The 16,544-nt window shown below is 45.0% G+C and overlaps 1 protein-coding gene across 4 annotated transcripts in view; it reads right to left on the bottom strand.

Annotated features, from left to right (window-relative positions):
• Window positions 1-16,544, bottom strand: part of LOC112237183 (protein unc-13 homolog C-like) — a 261,928-nt gene that overhangs the window by 177,725 nt on the left and 67,659 nt on the right. For all 4 annotated transcript variants that reach the window (XM_042321233.1, XM_042321234.1, XM_042321232.1 and 1 more), the window contains exons 10-13: window positions 11,613-11,754; window positions 7,043-7,212; window positions 6,239-6,354; window positions 5,944-6,107 (exon numbers count right to left, since the gene is read on the bottom strand). In XM_042321233.1, coding sequence (XP_042177167.1) covers window positions 5,944-6,107; window positions 6,239-6,354; window positions 7,043-7,212; window positions 11,613-11,754 — 592 coding nt within the window. The remainder of the gene's footprint in view (window positions 1-5,943; window positions 6,108-6,238; window positions 6,355-7,042; window positions 7,213-11,612; window positions 11,755-16,544) is intronic.

The raw sequence follows: 16,544 nt of genomic DNA, 5'->3' as shown, positions 1-16,544 counted from the left end.
ATTACCCCAGGTCATCTTAGGTTTCATTACATACAGTCGAGAAGAACTACTGAATATAAGATCAGCGTCAACTCACCATCAGTACGACCAAGAATATGTTTTTCGCGACGCGGATCCTGTGTTCTGCCTTTCAACCAGGACAACGGAATGGATCCTATGCGGCGACCCAAAAAAACGACTCAGAAAAAGAGGGAAACGAAGCGGTCTTCTGGTCAGACTCCGGAGATGGGCACATCGTGCACCACTCCCTAGCATTCTTCTCGCCAATGTCCAGTCTCTTGACAACAAGGTTGATGAAATCAGAGCAAGGGTAGCATTCCAGAGGGACATCAGAGACTGTAACGTTCTTTGCTTCACGGAAACATGGCTCACTGGAGAGACGCTATCGGAGGCGGTGCAGCCAGCGGGTTTCTCCACGCATCGCGCCGACAGAAACAAACATCTTTCTGGTAAGAAGAGGGGAGGGGGCGTATGCCTTATGGCTAACGAGACATGGTGTGATGAAAGAAACATACAGGAACTCAAATCCTTCTGTTCACCTGATTTAGAATTCCTCACAATCAAATGTAGACCGCATTATCTACCAAGAGAATTCTCTTCGATTATAATCACAGCCGTATATATCCCCCCCCAAGCAGACACATCGATGGCTCTGAACGAACTTTATTTGACTCTTTGCAAACTGGAATCCATTTATCCGGAGGCTGCATTCATTGTAGCTGGGGATTTTAACAAGGCTAATCTGAAAACAAGACTCCCTAAATTTTATCAGCATATCGATTGCGCAACCAGGGGTGGAAAAACCTTGGATCATTGTTACTCTAACTTCCGCGACGCATATAAGGCCCTGCCCCGCCCTCCTTTCGGAAAAGCTGACCACGACTCCCTGATCCCTGCCTACAGACAGAAACTAAAACAAGAGGCTCCCACGCTGAGGTCTGTCCAACGCTGGTCCGACCAAGCTGACTCCACACTCCAAGACTGCTTCCATCACGTGGACTGGGATATGTTTCGTATTGCGTCAGATAACAATATTAACGAATACGCTGATTCGGTGTGCGAGTTCATTAGAACGTGCGTTGAAGATGTCGTTCCCATAGCAACGATTAAAACATTCCCTAACCAGAAACCGTGGATTGATGGCAGCTTTCGCGTGAAACTGAAAGCGCGAACCACTGCTTTTAATCAGGGCAAGGTGACTGGTAACATGACCGAACACAAACAGTGCAGCTATTCCCTCCGCAAGGCTATCAAACAAGCTAAGCGTCAGTACAGAGACAAAGTAGAATCTCAAGTCAACGGCTCAGACACAAGAGGCATGTGGCAGGGTCTACAGTCAATCACGGACTACAAGAAGAAATCCAGCCCAGTCACGGACCAGGATGTCTTGCTCCCAGGCAGACTAAATAACTTTTTGCCCGCTTTGAGGACAATACAGTGCCACTGACACGGCCTGCAACGAAAACATGCAGACTCTCCTTCACTGCAGCCGAGGTGAGTAAGACATTTAAACGTGTTAACCCTCGCAAGGCTGCAGGCCCAGACGGCATCCCCAGCCGCGCCCTCAGAGCATGCGCAGACCAGCTGGCCGGTGTGTTTACGGACATATTCAATCAATCCCTATACCAGTCTGCTGTTCCCACATGCTTCAAGAGGGCCACCATTGTTCCTGTTCCCAAGAAAGCTAAGGTAACTGAGCTAAACGACTACCGCCCCGTAGCACTCACTTCCGTCATCATGAAGTGCTTTGAGAGACTAGTCAAGGACCATATCACCTCCACCCTACCTGACACCCTAGACCCACTCCAATTTGCTTACCGCCCAAATAGGTCCACAGACGATGCAATCTCAACCACACTGCACACTGCCCTAACCCATCTGGACAAGAGGAATACCTATGTGAGAATGCTGTTCATCGACTACAGCTCGGCATTCAACACCATAGTACCCTCCAAGCTCGTCATCAAGCTCGAGACCCTGGGTCTCGACCCCGCCCTGTGCAACTGGGTACTGGACTTCCTGACGGGCCGCCCCCAAGTGGTGAGGGTAGGCAACAACATCTCCACCCCGCTGATCCTCAACACATTGGGTCCCCACAAGGGTGCGTTCTGAGCCCTCTCCTGTACTCCCTGTTCACCCACGACTGCGTGGCCACACACGCCTCCAACTCAATCATCAAGTTTGCGGACGACACAACAGTGGTTTCTTGTTTACCAACAACGACGAGATGGCCTACAGGGAGGAGGTGAGGGCCCTCGGAGTGTGGTGTCAGGAAAATAACCTCACACTCAACGTCAACAAAACTAAGGAGATGATTGTGGACTTCAGGAAACAGCTGAGGGAACACCCCCCTATCCACATCGATGGAACAGTAGTGGAGAGGGTAGCAAGTTTTAAGTTCCTCGGCATACACATCACAGACAAACTGAATTGGTCCACTCACACAGACAGCATCGTGAAGAAGGCGCAGCAGCGCCTCTTCAACCTCAGGAGGCTGAAGAAATTTGGCTTGTCACCAAAAGCACTCACAAACTTCTACAGATGCACAATCGAGAGCATCCTGGCGGGCTCTATCACCGCCTGGTACGGCAACTGCTCTGCCCACAACCGTAAGGCTCTCCAGAGGGTAGTGAGGTCTGCACAACGCATCACCGGGGGCAAACTACCTGCCCTCCAGGACACCTACACCACCCGATGTTACAGGAAGGCCATAAAGATCATCAAGGACATCAACCACCCGAGCCACTGCCTGTTCACCCCGCTATCATCCAGAAGGCGAGGTCAGTACAGGTGCATCAAAGCTGGGACCGAGAGACTGAAAAACAGCTTCTATCTCAAGAACATCACTGTTAAACAGCCACCACTAACATTGAGTGGCTGCTGCCAACACACTGACACTGACACTGACTCAACTCCAGCCACTTTAATAATGGGAATTGATGGGAAATGATGTAAATATATCACTAGCCACTTTAAACAATGCTACCTTATATAATGTTACTTACCCTACATTATTCATCTCATATGCATACGTATATACTGTACTCTATATCATCGACTGCATCCTTATGTAATACATGTATCACTAGCCACTTTAACTATGCCACTTTGTTTACATACTTATCTCATATGTATATACTGTACTCGATACCATCTACTGTATCTTGCCTATGCTGCTCTGTACCATCACTCATTCATATATCCTTATGTACATATTCTTTATCCCCTTACACTGTGTATAAGACAGTAGTTTTGCAATTGTTAGTTAGATTACTTGTTGGTTATTACTGCATTGTCGGAACTAGAAGCACAAGCATTTCGCTACACTCGCATTAACATCTGCTAACCATGTGTATGTGACAAATAAAATTTGATTTGATTTGATTTGATACCATGTTCACTGCAACACTCCAATACCATGTTCACTGTATAACACTCCAATACCATGTTCACTGTATAACACTCCAATACCATGTTCACTGTAACACTCCAATACCATGTTCACTGTAACACACCAATACCATGTTCACTGTAACACTCCAATACCATGTTCACTGTAACACTCCAATACCATGTTCACTGTAACACTCCAATACCATGTTCACTGTAACACTCCAATACCATGTTCACTGTAACACTCCAATACCATGTTCACTGTAACACTCCAATACCATGTTCACTGCAACACTCCAATACCAATATACACAGAGAGACACATACACACTCTGAACACATCATGTCCATGCCTATAGGCCTGAGTTGATGAAACTTCAAAAACATCTGATTCAGCTAATCACACACTTCTAGGAAACGTCAATGCTACGCAACAAAGTTCGGATTTGTTGAAACTTGTAAAACACCAGATTCAGGTCATCAACGTCCTCAGGAGCGACTGATTAGTGGAATTAGTTGTTGTAGGGTTGAAGCAAAATCCTCCAGAAGGGTATAGCTTCCCAAATGAAGGGATGACCACCGCTGGGCTATGTGGTTTAGATGGTCCATCCATTATAGAAGGTCTATTTGGATCAGGTCTGTCTGCTGAGCTGGTGTAGAAGGCCTTCAGGGTCGACTCTCCTCTATCCCCTCTCTCACTCAATTCAATTACATTCAATTCAAATCAAAGGGCTTTATTGGAATGGGAAACAGGTCAAATAGATCATCAACAATAGTGAAATAAACAATAAAAAATTGACAGTAAACATTACACTCACAAAATATCCAAAAGTATAGGCATATAAAGGCATTTCAAATGTCATATTATGTCTATATACATTGTGGTAGCAATGTGCAAATAGTTCAAGTGCAAAAGGGAAAATAAATAAACATAAATATGGGTTGTATTTACAATGGTGTTTGTTCTTCACTGGTTGCCCTTTTCTTGTGCAACAGGTCACAAATCTTGCTGCTGTGATTCCACACTGGAGTATTTCACCCAGTAGATATGGGAGTTTATCAAAATTGTATTTGTTTTTTAATTCGTTTTGGATCTGTGTAATCTGAGGGAAATATGTGTCTCTAATATGGTCATACATTGGGCAGGAGGTTAGGAAGTGCATCTCAGTTTCCACCTCATTTTGTGGGCAGTGGGCACATAGCATCTCTTCTTTTGAGAGCCATGTCTGCCTACGGCGGCCTTTCTCAATAGCAAGGCTATGTTCACTGAGTAAGTACACAGTCAAAGCTTTCCTTAATTTTGGGTCAGTCACAGTGGTCAGGTATTCTGCCGCTGTGTACTCTCTGTGTAGGGCCAAATAGCATTCTAGTTTGTTCTGTTTCTTTGTTAATTCTTTCCAATGTGTCAAGTAATTATATTTTTGTTTTCTCGTGATTTGGTTGGGACTAACTGTGTTGCTGTCCTGGGGCTCTGTAGGGTCTGTTTGTGAACAGAGTCCCAGGACCAGCTTGCTTAGGGGACTCTTCTCTAGGTTCATCTCTCTCTCTCTCTCTCTCTGTCCCTCTCTCCCTCCCTCTCTCTCTCCCTCCCTGAGCTGAATCCATTAAACTAAACCTAAGTAGGTCATGGGAATAGTAAGAGAGAAGGAGAAGGCTGCCTCTTAACAGGTATCTATTCTGCTCTACAGTCAGGCATTGACTGTGAGTGAGTGTCCCAAATGACACCCTATTCTCTTTATAGTGCACAACTTTGACCAGGGCTCATGGGGCTATTAGGGAATAGGGTGGTGTTTGGGACACGACCTTTATATGAGATTTTAATTTTTTTAATTTTAAGTTTAATACTGATACAAGGAAAGGTTAACTTGAGGTGCATTTCAAAGTTTTTCAAAAATGAGCAGCCCATTTATCTGGAAGGACAGTCATATCAATGATTTATTAAATAGCCTTTCAAAACACAGCGAGAGAGACAAAAAAAGATGGAGCGGGAGGGAGAGGGGGAGAGAGAGGGAGAGAGACACACACACACACACAGATGCTCACATTGGGAAGCATAATTAATTATTGTGCTCTCAGCCTCCAGATTACCCAGAAGCACTTGCGGGAGGCGAGGGTGGAGAGAGATCACTGAGAACCATGATGACTTCCTGTGAATTCCCATGGTGGCTTTAGAGCGGACAGCGCACACACACACACACACACACACACACACACACACACACGCACGCACACACGCACGCGCACACGCACACACACACAGAGACAGGCAGCCAGGCGCTTCCTTCTCTCTCACACACACACACACACACAGAGACAGGCAGCCAGGCGCTTCCTTCTCTCTCACACACACACACACAGAGACAGGCAGCCAGGCGCTTCCTTCTCTCTCACACATGCACTCTGAACCATAGAAATTGAATCCATGGATTCTATAGTTTTAACACTGAGGACACAGAGGCATGCTTTCCTGTATTACATCAGCACAGCAGTAAGCCTTCAGAGAACCAAGAGGAGAGAAAAGAGGGAGAAAGAGAAAGAGAGCATCCTTACGTCATGGCCTGGTAGATGGACTCTACTCCGTATCTCATGGCAAACTCGTCCACTATCTCCTGGGACACGTCGTCATAGTAGACCTTCCACGCCTCCTCTCCTTTCACCTCTGGGATCTTCACCGCTCCACTGTTCTTTACCTCCGTCAGGTGGTGGAACAGGTTCTAAAGGAAGAGAGAAAGACAGGATGAAGAGAATAACATGAGAGAAGAGGAGTAGAGGGAGACAGTTCCTGGAACAGTTTCCATAGAGTGGAGAAATCCATCAGACCAGTTGGTGAGTATAGATGTCTTACCTCGTGTAAACAGGTGTACTGGCCGTGGGGTGGAGCTACTTTCTCCTCTCCCTTCATCTCCACGTTGAGCTTCAATCTGATGGCTCCCGACACCATCGACTTATCAGTTCTCTTATCTAGAACACAGAACCAGACTTATCAGTTCTCTTATCTAGAACACAGAACCAGACTTATCAGTTCTCTTATCTAGAACACAGAACCAGACTTATCAGTGCTCTTATCTAGAACACAGAACCAGACGTATCAATTATCTTATCTAGAACACAGAACCAGACTTATCAGTGCTCTTATCTAGAACACAGAACCAGACTTATCAGTGCTCTTATCTAGAACACAGAACCAGACATATCAGTTCTCTTATCTAGAACACAAAACCAGACATATCAGTTCTCTTATCTAGAACACAAAACCAGATGCACCAATCCTCTTATCTAGAAAATGGTACCGGTCTTATCTAGAACATAAAACCAAACTTAACTAGAATATAGTTGGATCTGGAACATATAATCATTATGATCTAGAACATAGAAACATTTTTATCTAGAACATAGAACCAGTCTACTCTACAACATATAACCCGTTTTATAGAGAACATAGAACCAGTCTAATCTAGAATATAGAACCAGTCTTATCTAGAGCATGGAAGCAGTATGATCTGGAACATAGAACCAGTATTCCCTAGAACATGGAAGCAGTCTGATCGTGAATATATAATCATTATTCTCTAGAACATAGAACCAGTCTTATTTAGAACATAGAACCAGTCTTAACTGGAACATGGAAGCAGAAGGTTCTGGAACATACCCAGGTTGTACCACACATCCATCTCCCCGCTGAGCATGCGGACCTCGATGATGGTCTGACCCAGGAAGTCGTCCGACTCTCGTTTGAAGTGTTGTTTCATGCGAGACTTGATGTCATCATCCTCATCCCACACACGCACCTTGATCCGGTCTGTAGCGTTGTGACACTCACTGGACAGCAAAGCACCATGTGTAGAAAAACAGCACCAGTAAAGTTAGTTTTGGGCGATATTAAAAAAAGACACAAGTCGCTATTATAATAAAAATACAATGGTTATCAGAACACTTTGCTATTCTAATTCATTGCAGCTGCAGTGCTGGTGGTAGTGTGAGTGGGTGTAGGGAGAACACACATATTATGGCTTATAAAAGCATTGAGAGTGCTGAATAACAACTTAAACACGCTGTATTTCTTGAGTCTCTTTAGTCATAGTCATTTGAATTCTCACAGTATCAACGTTGCTGTGCGCTCAAGTTTGTTTTTTACAGTCCATGGCTCGAGGAAACTGTGCAGACACAGTGATCTGAACTATCTTATTGGCCAGCGGTAGGCCTGTAGGTGCACTTGATTTCCTCTCTGGACCTGCCGGGTAAGCGGAGTTCTACCGTCAGACACATGAAGAGGTTCAAAATGGGGACACTTTGCCTTCCCGTCATTAGGGCTGTTGAATCAAGTGCATCTGACGCCTACAACACAAAAGGAATAGAAAAATGTGGAACGTAAGGCTTTATTGTTGTTGTTTTTACAGAAATGTTTGGTAATTGACTAGGAACGCCTTGGAGATCAACCAGTCAATTGTGATCGACAGTTTGGTAACCACTGGTTTAGGGTGTCCAAACATCATGCCTCTATCATAATTCGTTCAAAAGTTATTGTCATTTTTACCCTTGTAGGATGGCCCAAATTAGGGTGACTAAATCAGAGAAAAAAAGCTGTAAAAAATCTAGAATAAAGCCCTTGAAGGTGAAAAGCTGTGTGGCCCTCTTCCCTCCTCCCTCCTCCCATCCTCTCGAGAGCCGCTCAGCTGTTTTATCTACTGGCAGCAGCTCTGACCTAACCTGATATGACCTCACACTATCCTGGAGCACAAACAGACCTGGAGACTCAGTGTAGTCACGTCACAGTCATATGTAATGGCTAGGGTTGACATAGTGTGGGTGGCTGTTAGGTTAGGGTTGTCATTGGGGCTTCAAAGGCTTGGGAGTGGTCTGGAGTTGTCCTCTCTGCTAGATGTATGTGGGAAATAAAAGACCTGGAAGGAGGAGAGAGAGGAGAATGAAAGAGAGTAGAGGAAGAGAGAGGAGAGGGATAGAAGAGTAAAGTAGAGAAGAATAGAGGAGAGAAAAGGGAGATGAGAGGGGGGAGGGGCCAGGAGAGGAGAGGAGAATAGAGGAGAGTAAAGGGATATGAGAGGGGGAGGGGACAGGAGAGGAGAGGAGAAGAGAGTAAAATAGAGAAGAATAGAGGAGAGTAAAGGGAGAGGAGAGGAGAGGAGTGGAGAGGAGAGGAGAGGAGAGGAGAGGAGAGGAGAGGAGAGGAGAGGAGAGGAGAGGAGAGGAGAGGAGAGGAGAGGAGAGGAGAGGAGAGGAGAGGAGAGGAGAGGAGAGGAGAGGAGAGGAGAGGAGAGGAGAATAGAGGAGAGTAAAGGGACATGAGAGGAGAATAGAGGGACAGGAGAGAGAAGAGGAGAAGAGAGTAAAATAGAGAAGAATAGAGGAGAGTAAAGGGAGATGAGAGGGGGAGGGGACAGGAGAGGAGAGGAGAAGAGAGTAAAATAGAGAAGAATAGAGGAGAGTAAAGGAGAGGAGAGGAGAGGAGAGGAGAGGAGAGGAGAGGAGAGGAGAGGAGAGGAGAGGAGAGGAGAGGAGAGGAGAGGAGAGGAGGAGAGGAGAGGAGAGGAGAGGAGAGGAGAGGAGAGAAGGAGATGAGAGGGGGAGGGAAAGGAAGATGAGAGGGGGAGGGGAGGAGAGGAGAGGAGAGGGAGAGAGGAGAGGAGAGGAGAGGAGAGAGAGAGGAGAGGAGAGGAGAGAGAGGAGAGGAGAGGAGAGGAGAGGAGAGGAGAGGGAGGGAGAAGGGAGAGGTGCGGGGAATGTCTGTCAGGTGGGATTGACATCATTCTGCCCCACCGGCTCTCTTTAGGAAACCCTGTTGTCCCTAGTGTTCCACCACCCAAGGGGGTGTGTGTGTGCGTGTGCATGTGTGTGTGTGTGTTAGTGGCACCCTCAGATGGCTGTCCCTGCCAGGCAGAGAGCAAAGATCCCAAGACCCTGTCACATGGCATGAGGATAACATCTTTTCCCTCTATGTCTTGTTTTCTCTCTGTCAGACAGACAGACAGACAGACAGACAGACAGACAGACAGACAGACAGACACACACGCAGTGCCTCCATCAGCAGACAGAGAACATGGTGGAAGGCAGCTCTAAACAAAGCCTCTTTGTCTCCTAGATACAGGTATTCTAATCACCAGTGCTATGGTTTCTATGGAAATGGGGTGCTTGATTTATCTTTATCTATCTATGTCTCTATTTAAAGCTGGAATCCATACTTGGTGAAACTGCCACATTCGTTGGTAATATTACAACAAAATAAGAAGTTATTTCAAACAACAAACACGTTTTCTTGTCTCTGACATTAGTGCACATCATTAGTGCACATCATTAGTGCACATCATTAGTGCACATCACTTCCTGCGCCATAGAAAAGCAGAGGATGTATTGCAACAATGTGTTCAGGATGCTGGATGATCCTCTTCTCTTTTATTATCAAAACAAAAACAGCAACAATTGCGGCTGTGGTGAACAATGGTGCTGTTCAACCTGACGCGTATTTCAGCTTGAAGTCCATATAGGATACTGCAGATACTGTGATGTATTTATACAACAATAGGATATACTGGCTTTAGAACAGACTCCTTAAGCCTCATGACGTTGATGTGAAATGTGTCGTTCATAGTGCTATACTGTTGTTTTACAGAAAGCCATATTCCAGTGTTCTAGGTTGTGTTAGATAATATCATTAGTTCTCGGTTCTCTGTGTACCTTAAATCAACATGATCAACATCACAATCAACATGACAGTCTGTCACCACTCAGAGTTCAGAGTTCAGACTCATAGAGAGCCAGATTAAAACCATAATACCTTCTCTAATGACACCATGGGTCAATCTCTACGTAGCACAACATCACTACACATCATCAAAAGTTCCCTCTCCATTTTAGAAGTTGTTTATTTAAAAAGGGCCTGAGATAACACGGGTTAGCTTCATAATACTTTCAGTAAACTCAAACAAAGCTGTACACTCAAAGCTGGGGGTGAAATGAAGCTTGGCATTCAGGCCAAAGAGTTCAATTTTGGTTTCATCAGGTCAGAGAATCTTGTTTCTCATGGCCTGAGAGTCCATTAGGTGCCTTTTGGAAAACTCCAATCAGGCTGTCATGTGTCTTTTACTGAGGAGTGGCTTCTGTCTGGCCTCTACCATAAAGGCCTGATTGGTGGAGTGCTGCAGAGATGGTTGTCCTTCTGGAAGGTTCTCTCATCTCCACAGAGGATCTCTGGAGCACTGTCAGAGGGACCATCGGGTTCTTGGTCACCTCCCTGACCAAAGCCCTTCTCCCCAGATTGCTCAGTTTGGCTGGGCTGCCAGCTCTAGGAAGAGTCTTGGTGGTCCCAAACTTTTTCCATTTAAGAATGAGGGAGGCCACCTTCAATGCTGCAGAAATGTTTTGGTACCCTTCCCCAGATCTGTGTCTGACATGCACTGTCAACTGTGGGACCTTATATAGACAGGTGTGTGCCTTTCCAAATCATGTCCAATCAATTGAATTTACCACAAGTGGACTACAATCAAGTTGTAGAAACATCTCACTGATCAATGGAAACAGGATGCACCTGAGCTCAATTCTGGGTATCATAACAAAGGGTCTGAATACTTATGTAAAGAAGGTATTTCTGTGCTTTATTTTTAATAAATGTGCAAACATTTCTAAAAACCTGTTTTTCCTTTATCATTATGTGGTATTGTGTGTAGATTGATTAACAAAAACATGTATTTAGTCCATTTTAGAATCAGGCTGTAACATAACAAAAGGTGGAAAAAGTCAAGGGGTCTGAATACTTTCCAAATGCGCTATAGATGATATTCATGTCAATAACACATTTGTCAGTGAAATGCATTTGAATTATTTTCCATCTCCTCTCCCCTCATTTGTTGGTGTTGTAGGTTCTACATGTCTGTGATAACAATGTCTGCTGGAGTGCTTGTATTACAGCTGAAGAAGGTAGCCCTGTCTGAGCCAGAATGGCCCCTAGGATAGGAGCATACCTCCTGTTTCTGTAGCCTGAGGCAGTCTTTATGTACACCACCTGGACAGGTGCATATATTTTCTCTATGAGTGGCCCCAGCGGGAATCAAACCAACGGGTTGCAAGTGCCATGCTCTACCGACTAAGCCACAAAGGACCACGTCTATAATACAGCCTGTAGTACACTGGCTCAGGTTGTAGTAATGTTGTATATACTGATATAAGTAATGCTGAGTAATGTTGATATACTGTATGTTCATACTCACAAGAAGAACTTCTCGTCCCAGACAGGGTTGAGGTTCCCAAAGATGGTCTTGGTACGCCGTTTGGTCTTCCCTACCTGGACAGTCACATAGGGGTCACTGGAACCTGTCTTATCCTTGGCCTGCAGACCCTGGGCACACATCACTGGAGAGGAGAGAGGGGGAGGCAGGGCGAGATGGGGGAATAGAGGGAGGCAGAGGAAGACAGAGGAAGGTAGGGGAAGACAGAGGAGGACAGGGGAGACCGGGAAGGCAGAGGAAGGTAGGGGAAGGCAGAGGAGGACAGAGGAGGACAGGGGAGACAGGGGAAGGCAGAGGAAGACAGAGGAAGGTAGGGGGAAGGCAGAGGAAGACAAGGGGAGACCGGGAAGGCAGAGGAAGACAAGGGGAGACCGGGAAGGCAGAGGAAGACAAGGGGAGACCGGGAAGGCAGAGGAAGACAGGGGAGGACAAAGGGAGACAGGGGAAGTAGGGGGGAGACAGAAATAACAACAGTAAGACTTAACAGGCTTTTGTTCCAGTCCAGCACTAATATACAGAATAATATACATATAAAAATATAGGTAACACGTAAAGCCTGCAGGTTTATAGCTGTATTACTTGCTATGCACTAGTAGAGCCTTGTCCTATGTCTAATGTATGTATAGGTACCATAGCCATGTAAACGTGTCTCCAGTATAGCCAATCTGTTTGTTGGGGAAGCAGTGAATATCTGCCTCGCCAACAGACAGATACCTAAGAGAGACCAGTCCACCACCATCGCACATGACCATGCACAAGCACACACACACACACACTACATTTAAATATATTTGTATTTTATTTAGCAGGGTTCTCTTATCCGGAGCGACTTACATTAATCTTAAGATAACTTGTTGAGACAACCACATATCACAGTCTTTGTAAATACATTGTTCCTCAGTAAAGAAGTTATCAGCAGAGTCAGTGCAAGTAAAAAACAAGTGCACTTGTGTTTTTTATGGGGGAATAATACTGAGATGTCTCATTAAAGATACAGCACTTAAAGATGCACTCCTGAACATCTGTCATTTCAGCCAGCAGTTTTGAAAGTGGTGTTCACGAGCCAAAACAGGTCTCCGTTTCCTGTGTATTACGTCATCCAACTGTGTACTACGTCATCCAACTGTGTACTACGTCATCAAACTGTGTACTACGTCATCCAACTGTGTACTACGTCATCCAACTGTGTACTACGTCATCCTACTGTGTACTACGTCATCCAACTGTGTACTACGTCATCCAACTGTGTACTACGTCATCCAACTGTGTACTACGTCATCCAACTGTGTACTACGTCATCCAACTGTGTACTACGTCATCCTACTGTGTACTACGTCATCCAACTGTGTACTACGTCATCCTACTGTGTACCGTCATCCAACTGTGTACTACGTCATCCTATCTAAATCATCCTACTGTGTACTACGTCATCCAACTGTGTACTACGTCATCCAACTGTGTACTACGTCATCCAACTGTGTACTACGTCATCCAACTGTGTACTACGTCATCCTACTGTGTACTACGTCATCCAACTGTGTACTACGTCATCCAACTGTGTACTACGTCATCCAACTGTGTACTACGTCATCCAACTGTGTACTACGTCATCCTACTGTGTACTACGTCATCCTACTGTGTACTACGTCATTCTACTGTGTACTACGTCATCAATTTTGTGTGATGTGTTAAAGGTGGAATATGCAGAAATCCCTCTTCTATTTCCTGGTTGCTAAAATTCTAATAGTTTGGCTAAGTTTATGTGATAAAACAAGCAATTATTGAATACAGTAATACATTAGAAACACCTTCTCTTTCCAAGACATAAACCTTATTTAACCATGTAAGCTATTTGAGAACAATTCTCATTTACAATTGCGACCTGGCCAAGATAAAGCAGTGTGACAGAAACAACAACACAGAGTTACACATGTAATAAACAAGCATACAGTCAATAACACAATAAAAAAAAGAGTCTATATACAGTGTGCGCAAATGGTGTTAGGAGGTAGGCAATAAATAGGCCATAGTAGCAAAGTAATTACAATATAGCAGATTAACACTGGAGTGATAAATGAGCAGATGATGACCAGCAGATGGTGGTGTGTAAGTAGTGATACTGGTGTACAAAAGAGCAGCAAAGTAAATAAAAACAATATGGGGATGAGGTAGGTAGATTGGGTGGGCTATTTACAGATGGACTATGTACAGCTGCAGCGATCGGTTAGCTGCTCAGATAGCTGATGTTTAAAGTTAGTGAGGGAAATGTAAGTCTCCAGCTTCAGCAATATTTGCAATTCGTTCCAGTCACTCTCAGCAAAGAACTGGAAGGTAAGGCGGCCAAAGGAGGTGTTGGCTTTGGGGATGACCAGTGAGATATACCTGCTGGAGCGCGTGCTACGGGTGGGTGTTGTTATTGTGACCAGTGAGCTAAGATAAGGCGGAGCTTTACCTAGCATAGACTTCTAGATGACCTAGAGCCAGTGGGTCTGGCAACGAATATGTAGCGAGGGCCAGCCGACTACAGCATACAGGTCGCAGTGGTGGGTGGTATAAGGTGCTTTGGTAACAAAACGGATGGCACTGTGATAGACTACATCCAATTTGCTGAGTAGAGTATTGGAAGCAATTTTGTAGATGACATCGCTGAAGTCGAGGATCGGTAGGATAGTCAGTTTTACTAGGGCATGTTTGGCGGTGTGAGTGAAGGAGGCTTTGTTGCGAAATTGAAAAACGATTCTAGATTTGAGATGTTTGATATGAGTCTGGAAAGAGAGTTTACAGTCTAGCCAGACACCTAGGTATTTGTAGTTGTCCACGTATTCTAGGTCAGGATAGAATATTCTAGGTCAGAACTGAGTAGTGATGCTAGTCGGGCGGGCGGGTGCGTAGAGGTGGATCAGGGAATCACACGCAGCAAGAGCGACATCGTTGATATATACAGAGAAAAGAGTCGGCCTGAGAATTGAACCCTGTGGTACCCCCATAGAGACTCCCAGAGGTCCGGACAACAGGCCCTCCGAATTGACACACTGAACTCTGTCTGCGAAGTAGTTGGTGAACCAGGCGAGGCAGTCATTTGAGAAACCAAAGGTATTGAGTCTGCCGATAAGAATACGGTGATTGACAGAGTCGAAAGCCTTGGCCAGGTTGAAGAAGCCTGCTGCACAGTACTGTCTTTTATCGATGGTGGTTATGATATCGTTTAGTACCTTGAGCGTGGCTGAGGTGCACCAGTGACCAGCTCGGAAACCGGATTGCCCAGCGGAAAAGGTACCGTGGGATTCGAAATGGTCAGTGATCTGTTTATTAACTTGGCTTTCGAAGAATTTAGAAAGGCAGGGCAGGATGGATATAGGTCTATAACAGTTTGGGTTTAGTGTCACCCCCTTTGAAGAGGGTTGCAACAATGGCGGAAAATAATTTTTGAAAGAGAGGGTCCAGATTGTCTAGCCCAGCTGATTTGTACGGGTCCAGGTTTTGCAGCTCTTTCAGAACATCTGCTATCTGGATTTGGGTGAAGGAGAAGCTGGGGAGGCTCGGGCAAGTAGCTGCGGGGGGTGCGGAGCTGTTGGCCGGGGTTGGGGCAGCCAGGAGGAAAGCATGTCCAGCCGGTGAATCCAGGTGAAAGATATGATCCCTTATTGATGTCACTTGTTAAATCCTCTTCAATCAGTGTAGATGAAGGGGAAATGACAGGTTAAATAAGGAGTTGGAAGCCTCGAGCCAATTGAGACATGGATTGTGTATGTGTTCCATTCAGAGGGTGAATATTTAAGTGCCTTTGAACGGGGTATGGTAGTATGTGCCCGGCTCACTGGTTTGAGTGTGTCAAGAACTGCAATGCTGCTGGTTTTTCACACTCAACAGTTTCCCGTGTGTATCAAGAACGATTCACCACCCAAAGGACATCCAGCCAACTTGACACAACTGTGGAAAGCTTTGGAGTCAACATGGCCAGCATCCCTGTGGAATGCTTTTGACACCTTGTAGAGTCCATGCCCAGATGAATTGAGGCTGTTCTGAAGGCAAAACGGGGTGCAACTCAATATTTGGAAGGTGTTTCCTAATGTTTTGTACTCAGTGTATAGTTTGTATAGAGAATCATTGTACCATCTACATCTCTGTTAAACATGTTTTCAATAACCCCAAATATAGTTTTTCAGCTGTTTGAAGCTGTACAAAACCGATAGTAAAAGATGCAAACACTAAGACTTAAGAACAGGAAGCATAGAATCTCTGCACATAGAACAGATCTACCGCGTCTTAAATTTGCTTTCAATAAGAATGACAGATCTATAACTCACATTTTTATGTGAATTTGGTCAGGTCGCCCAAAGAGTTACATATTATAGCTTTAAGACCTTTGCCATATCTGTGATATGTTGCATCTTCAACTTGGCATTTGTCCTATATTTTTATTTAATCCCAGCCCCCGTGGGAGACCTTTTGCCTTTTGGTCGGCCATCATTGTAAATAATAATTAGTTCTTAACTGACTTGCCTAGTAAAATAAAGGTTAAATAGAAAACAAATCAATAAAAATGCCCAAGCCAGACTATATCAACAACAGCAACTTGCTGAAAGACAAAATATACTTAGGTTAGCTACTCTCGCAGAGACTATTTGTCTTCCCAGGCTATGGGTGAGGCACACACACACACACACACACAGACACATACCCTCACCAACACAGACACACAACCTATACCCCATTAGCCGCTCCCCCCACACACCCTGCTAAAACCCACCCTGCTCCACACACCCTGCTCCACACACCCTTAACCATCCATCTCAGAAAGGAAGTAGTATTTCCCAGCCCCATAAAAGGTAAAAGGACACTGGGCATTAAATATGTATGAGTGACACTCTGTATTATTCATGGTACATAACTCCCCCAGCCAGCCCCTCTGCT

The sequence above is a fragment of the Oncorhynchus tshawytscha genome, linkage group LG04 (genome assembly GCF_018296145.1).
Source record: "Oncorhynchus tshawytscha isolate Ot180627B linkage group LG04, Otsh_v2.0, whole genome shotgun sequence".
NCBI classification, from domain to species: domain Eukaryota; kingdom Metazoa; phylum Chordata; class Actinopteri; order Salmoniformes; family Salmonidae; genus Oncorhynchus; species Oncorhynchus tshawytscha.
Note: the sequence above shows the minus strand (reverse complement) of the source record. Positions and strands in the feature narration are given on the sequence as shown.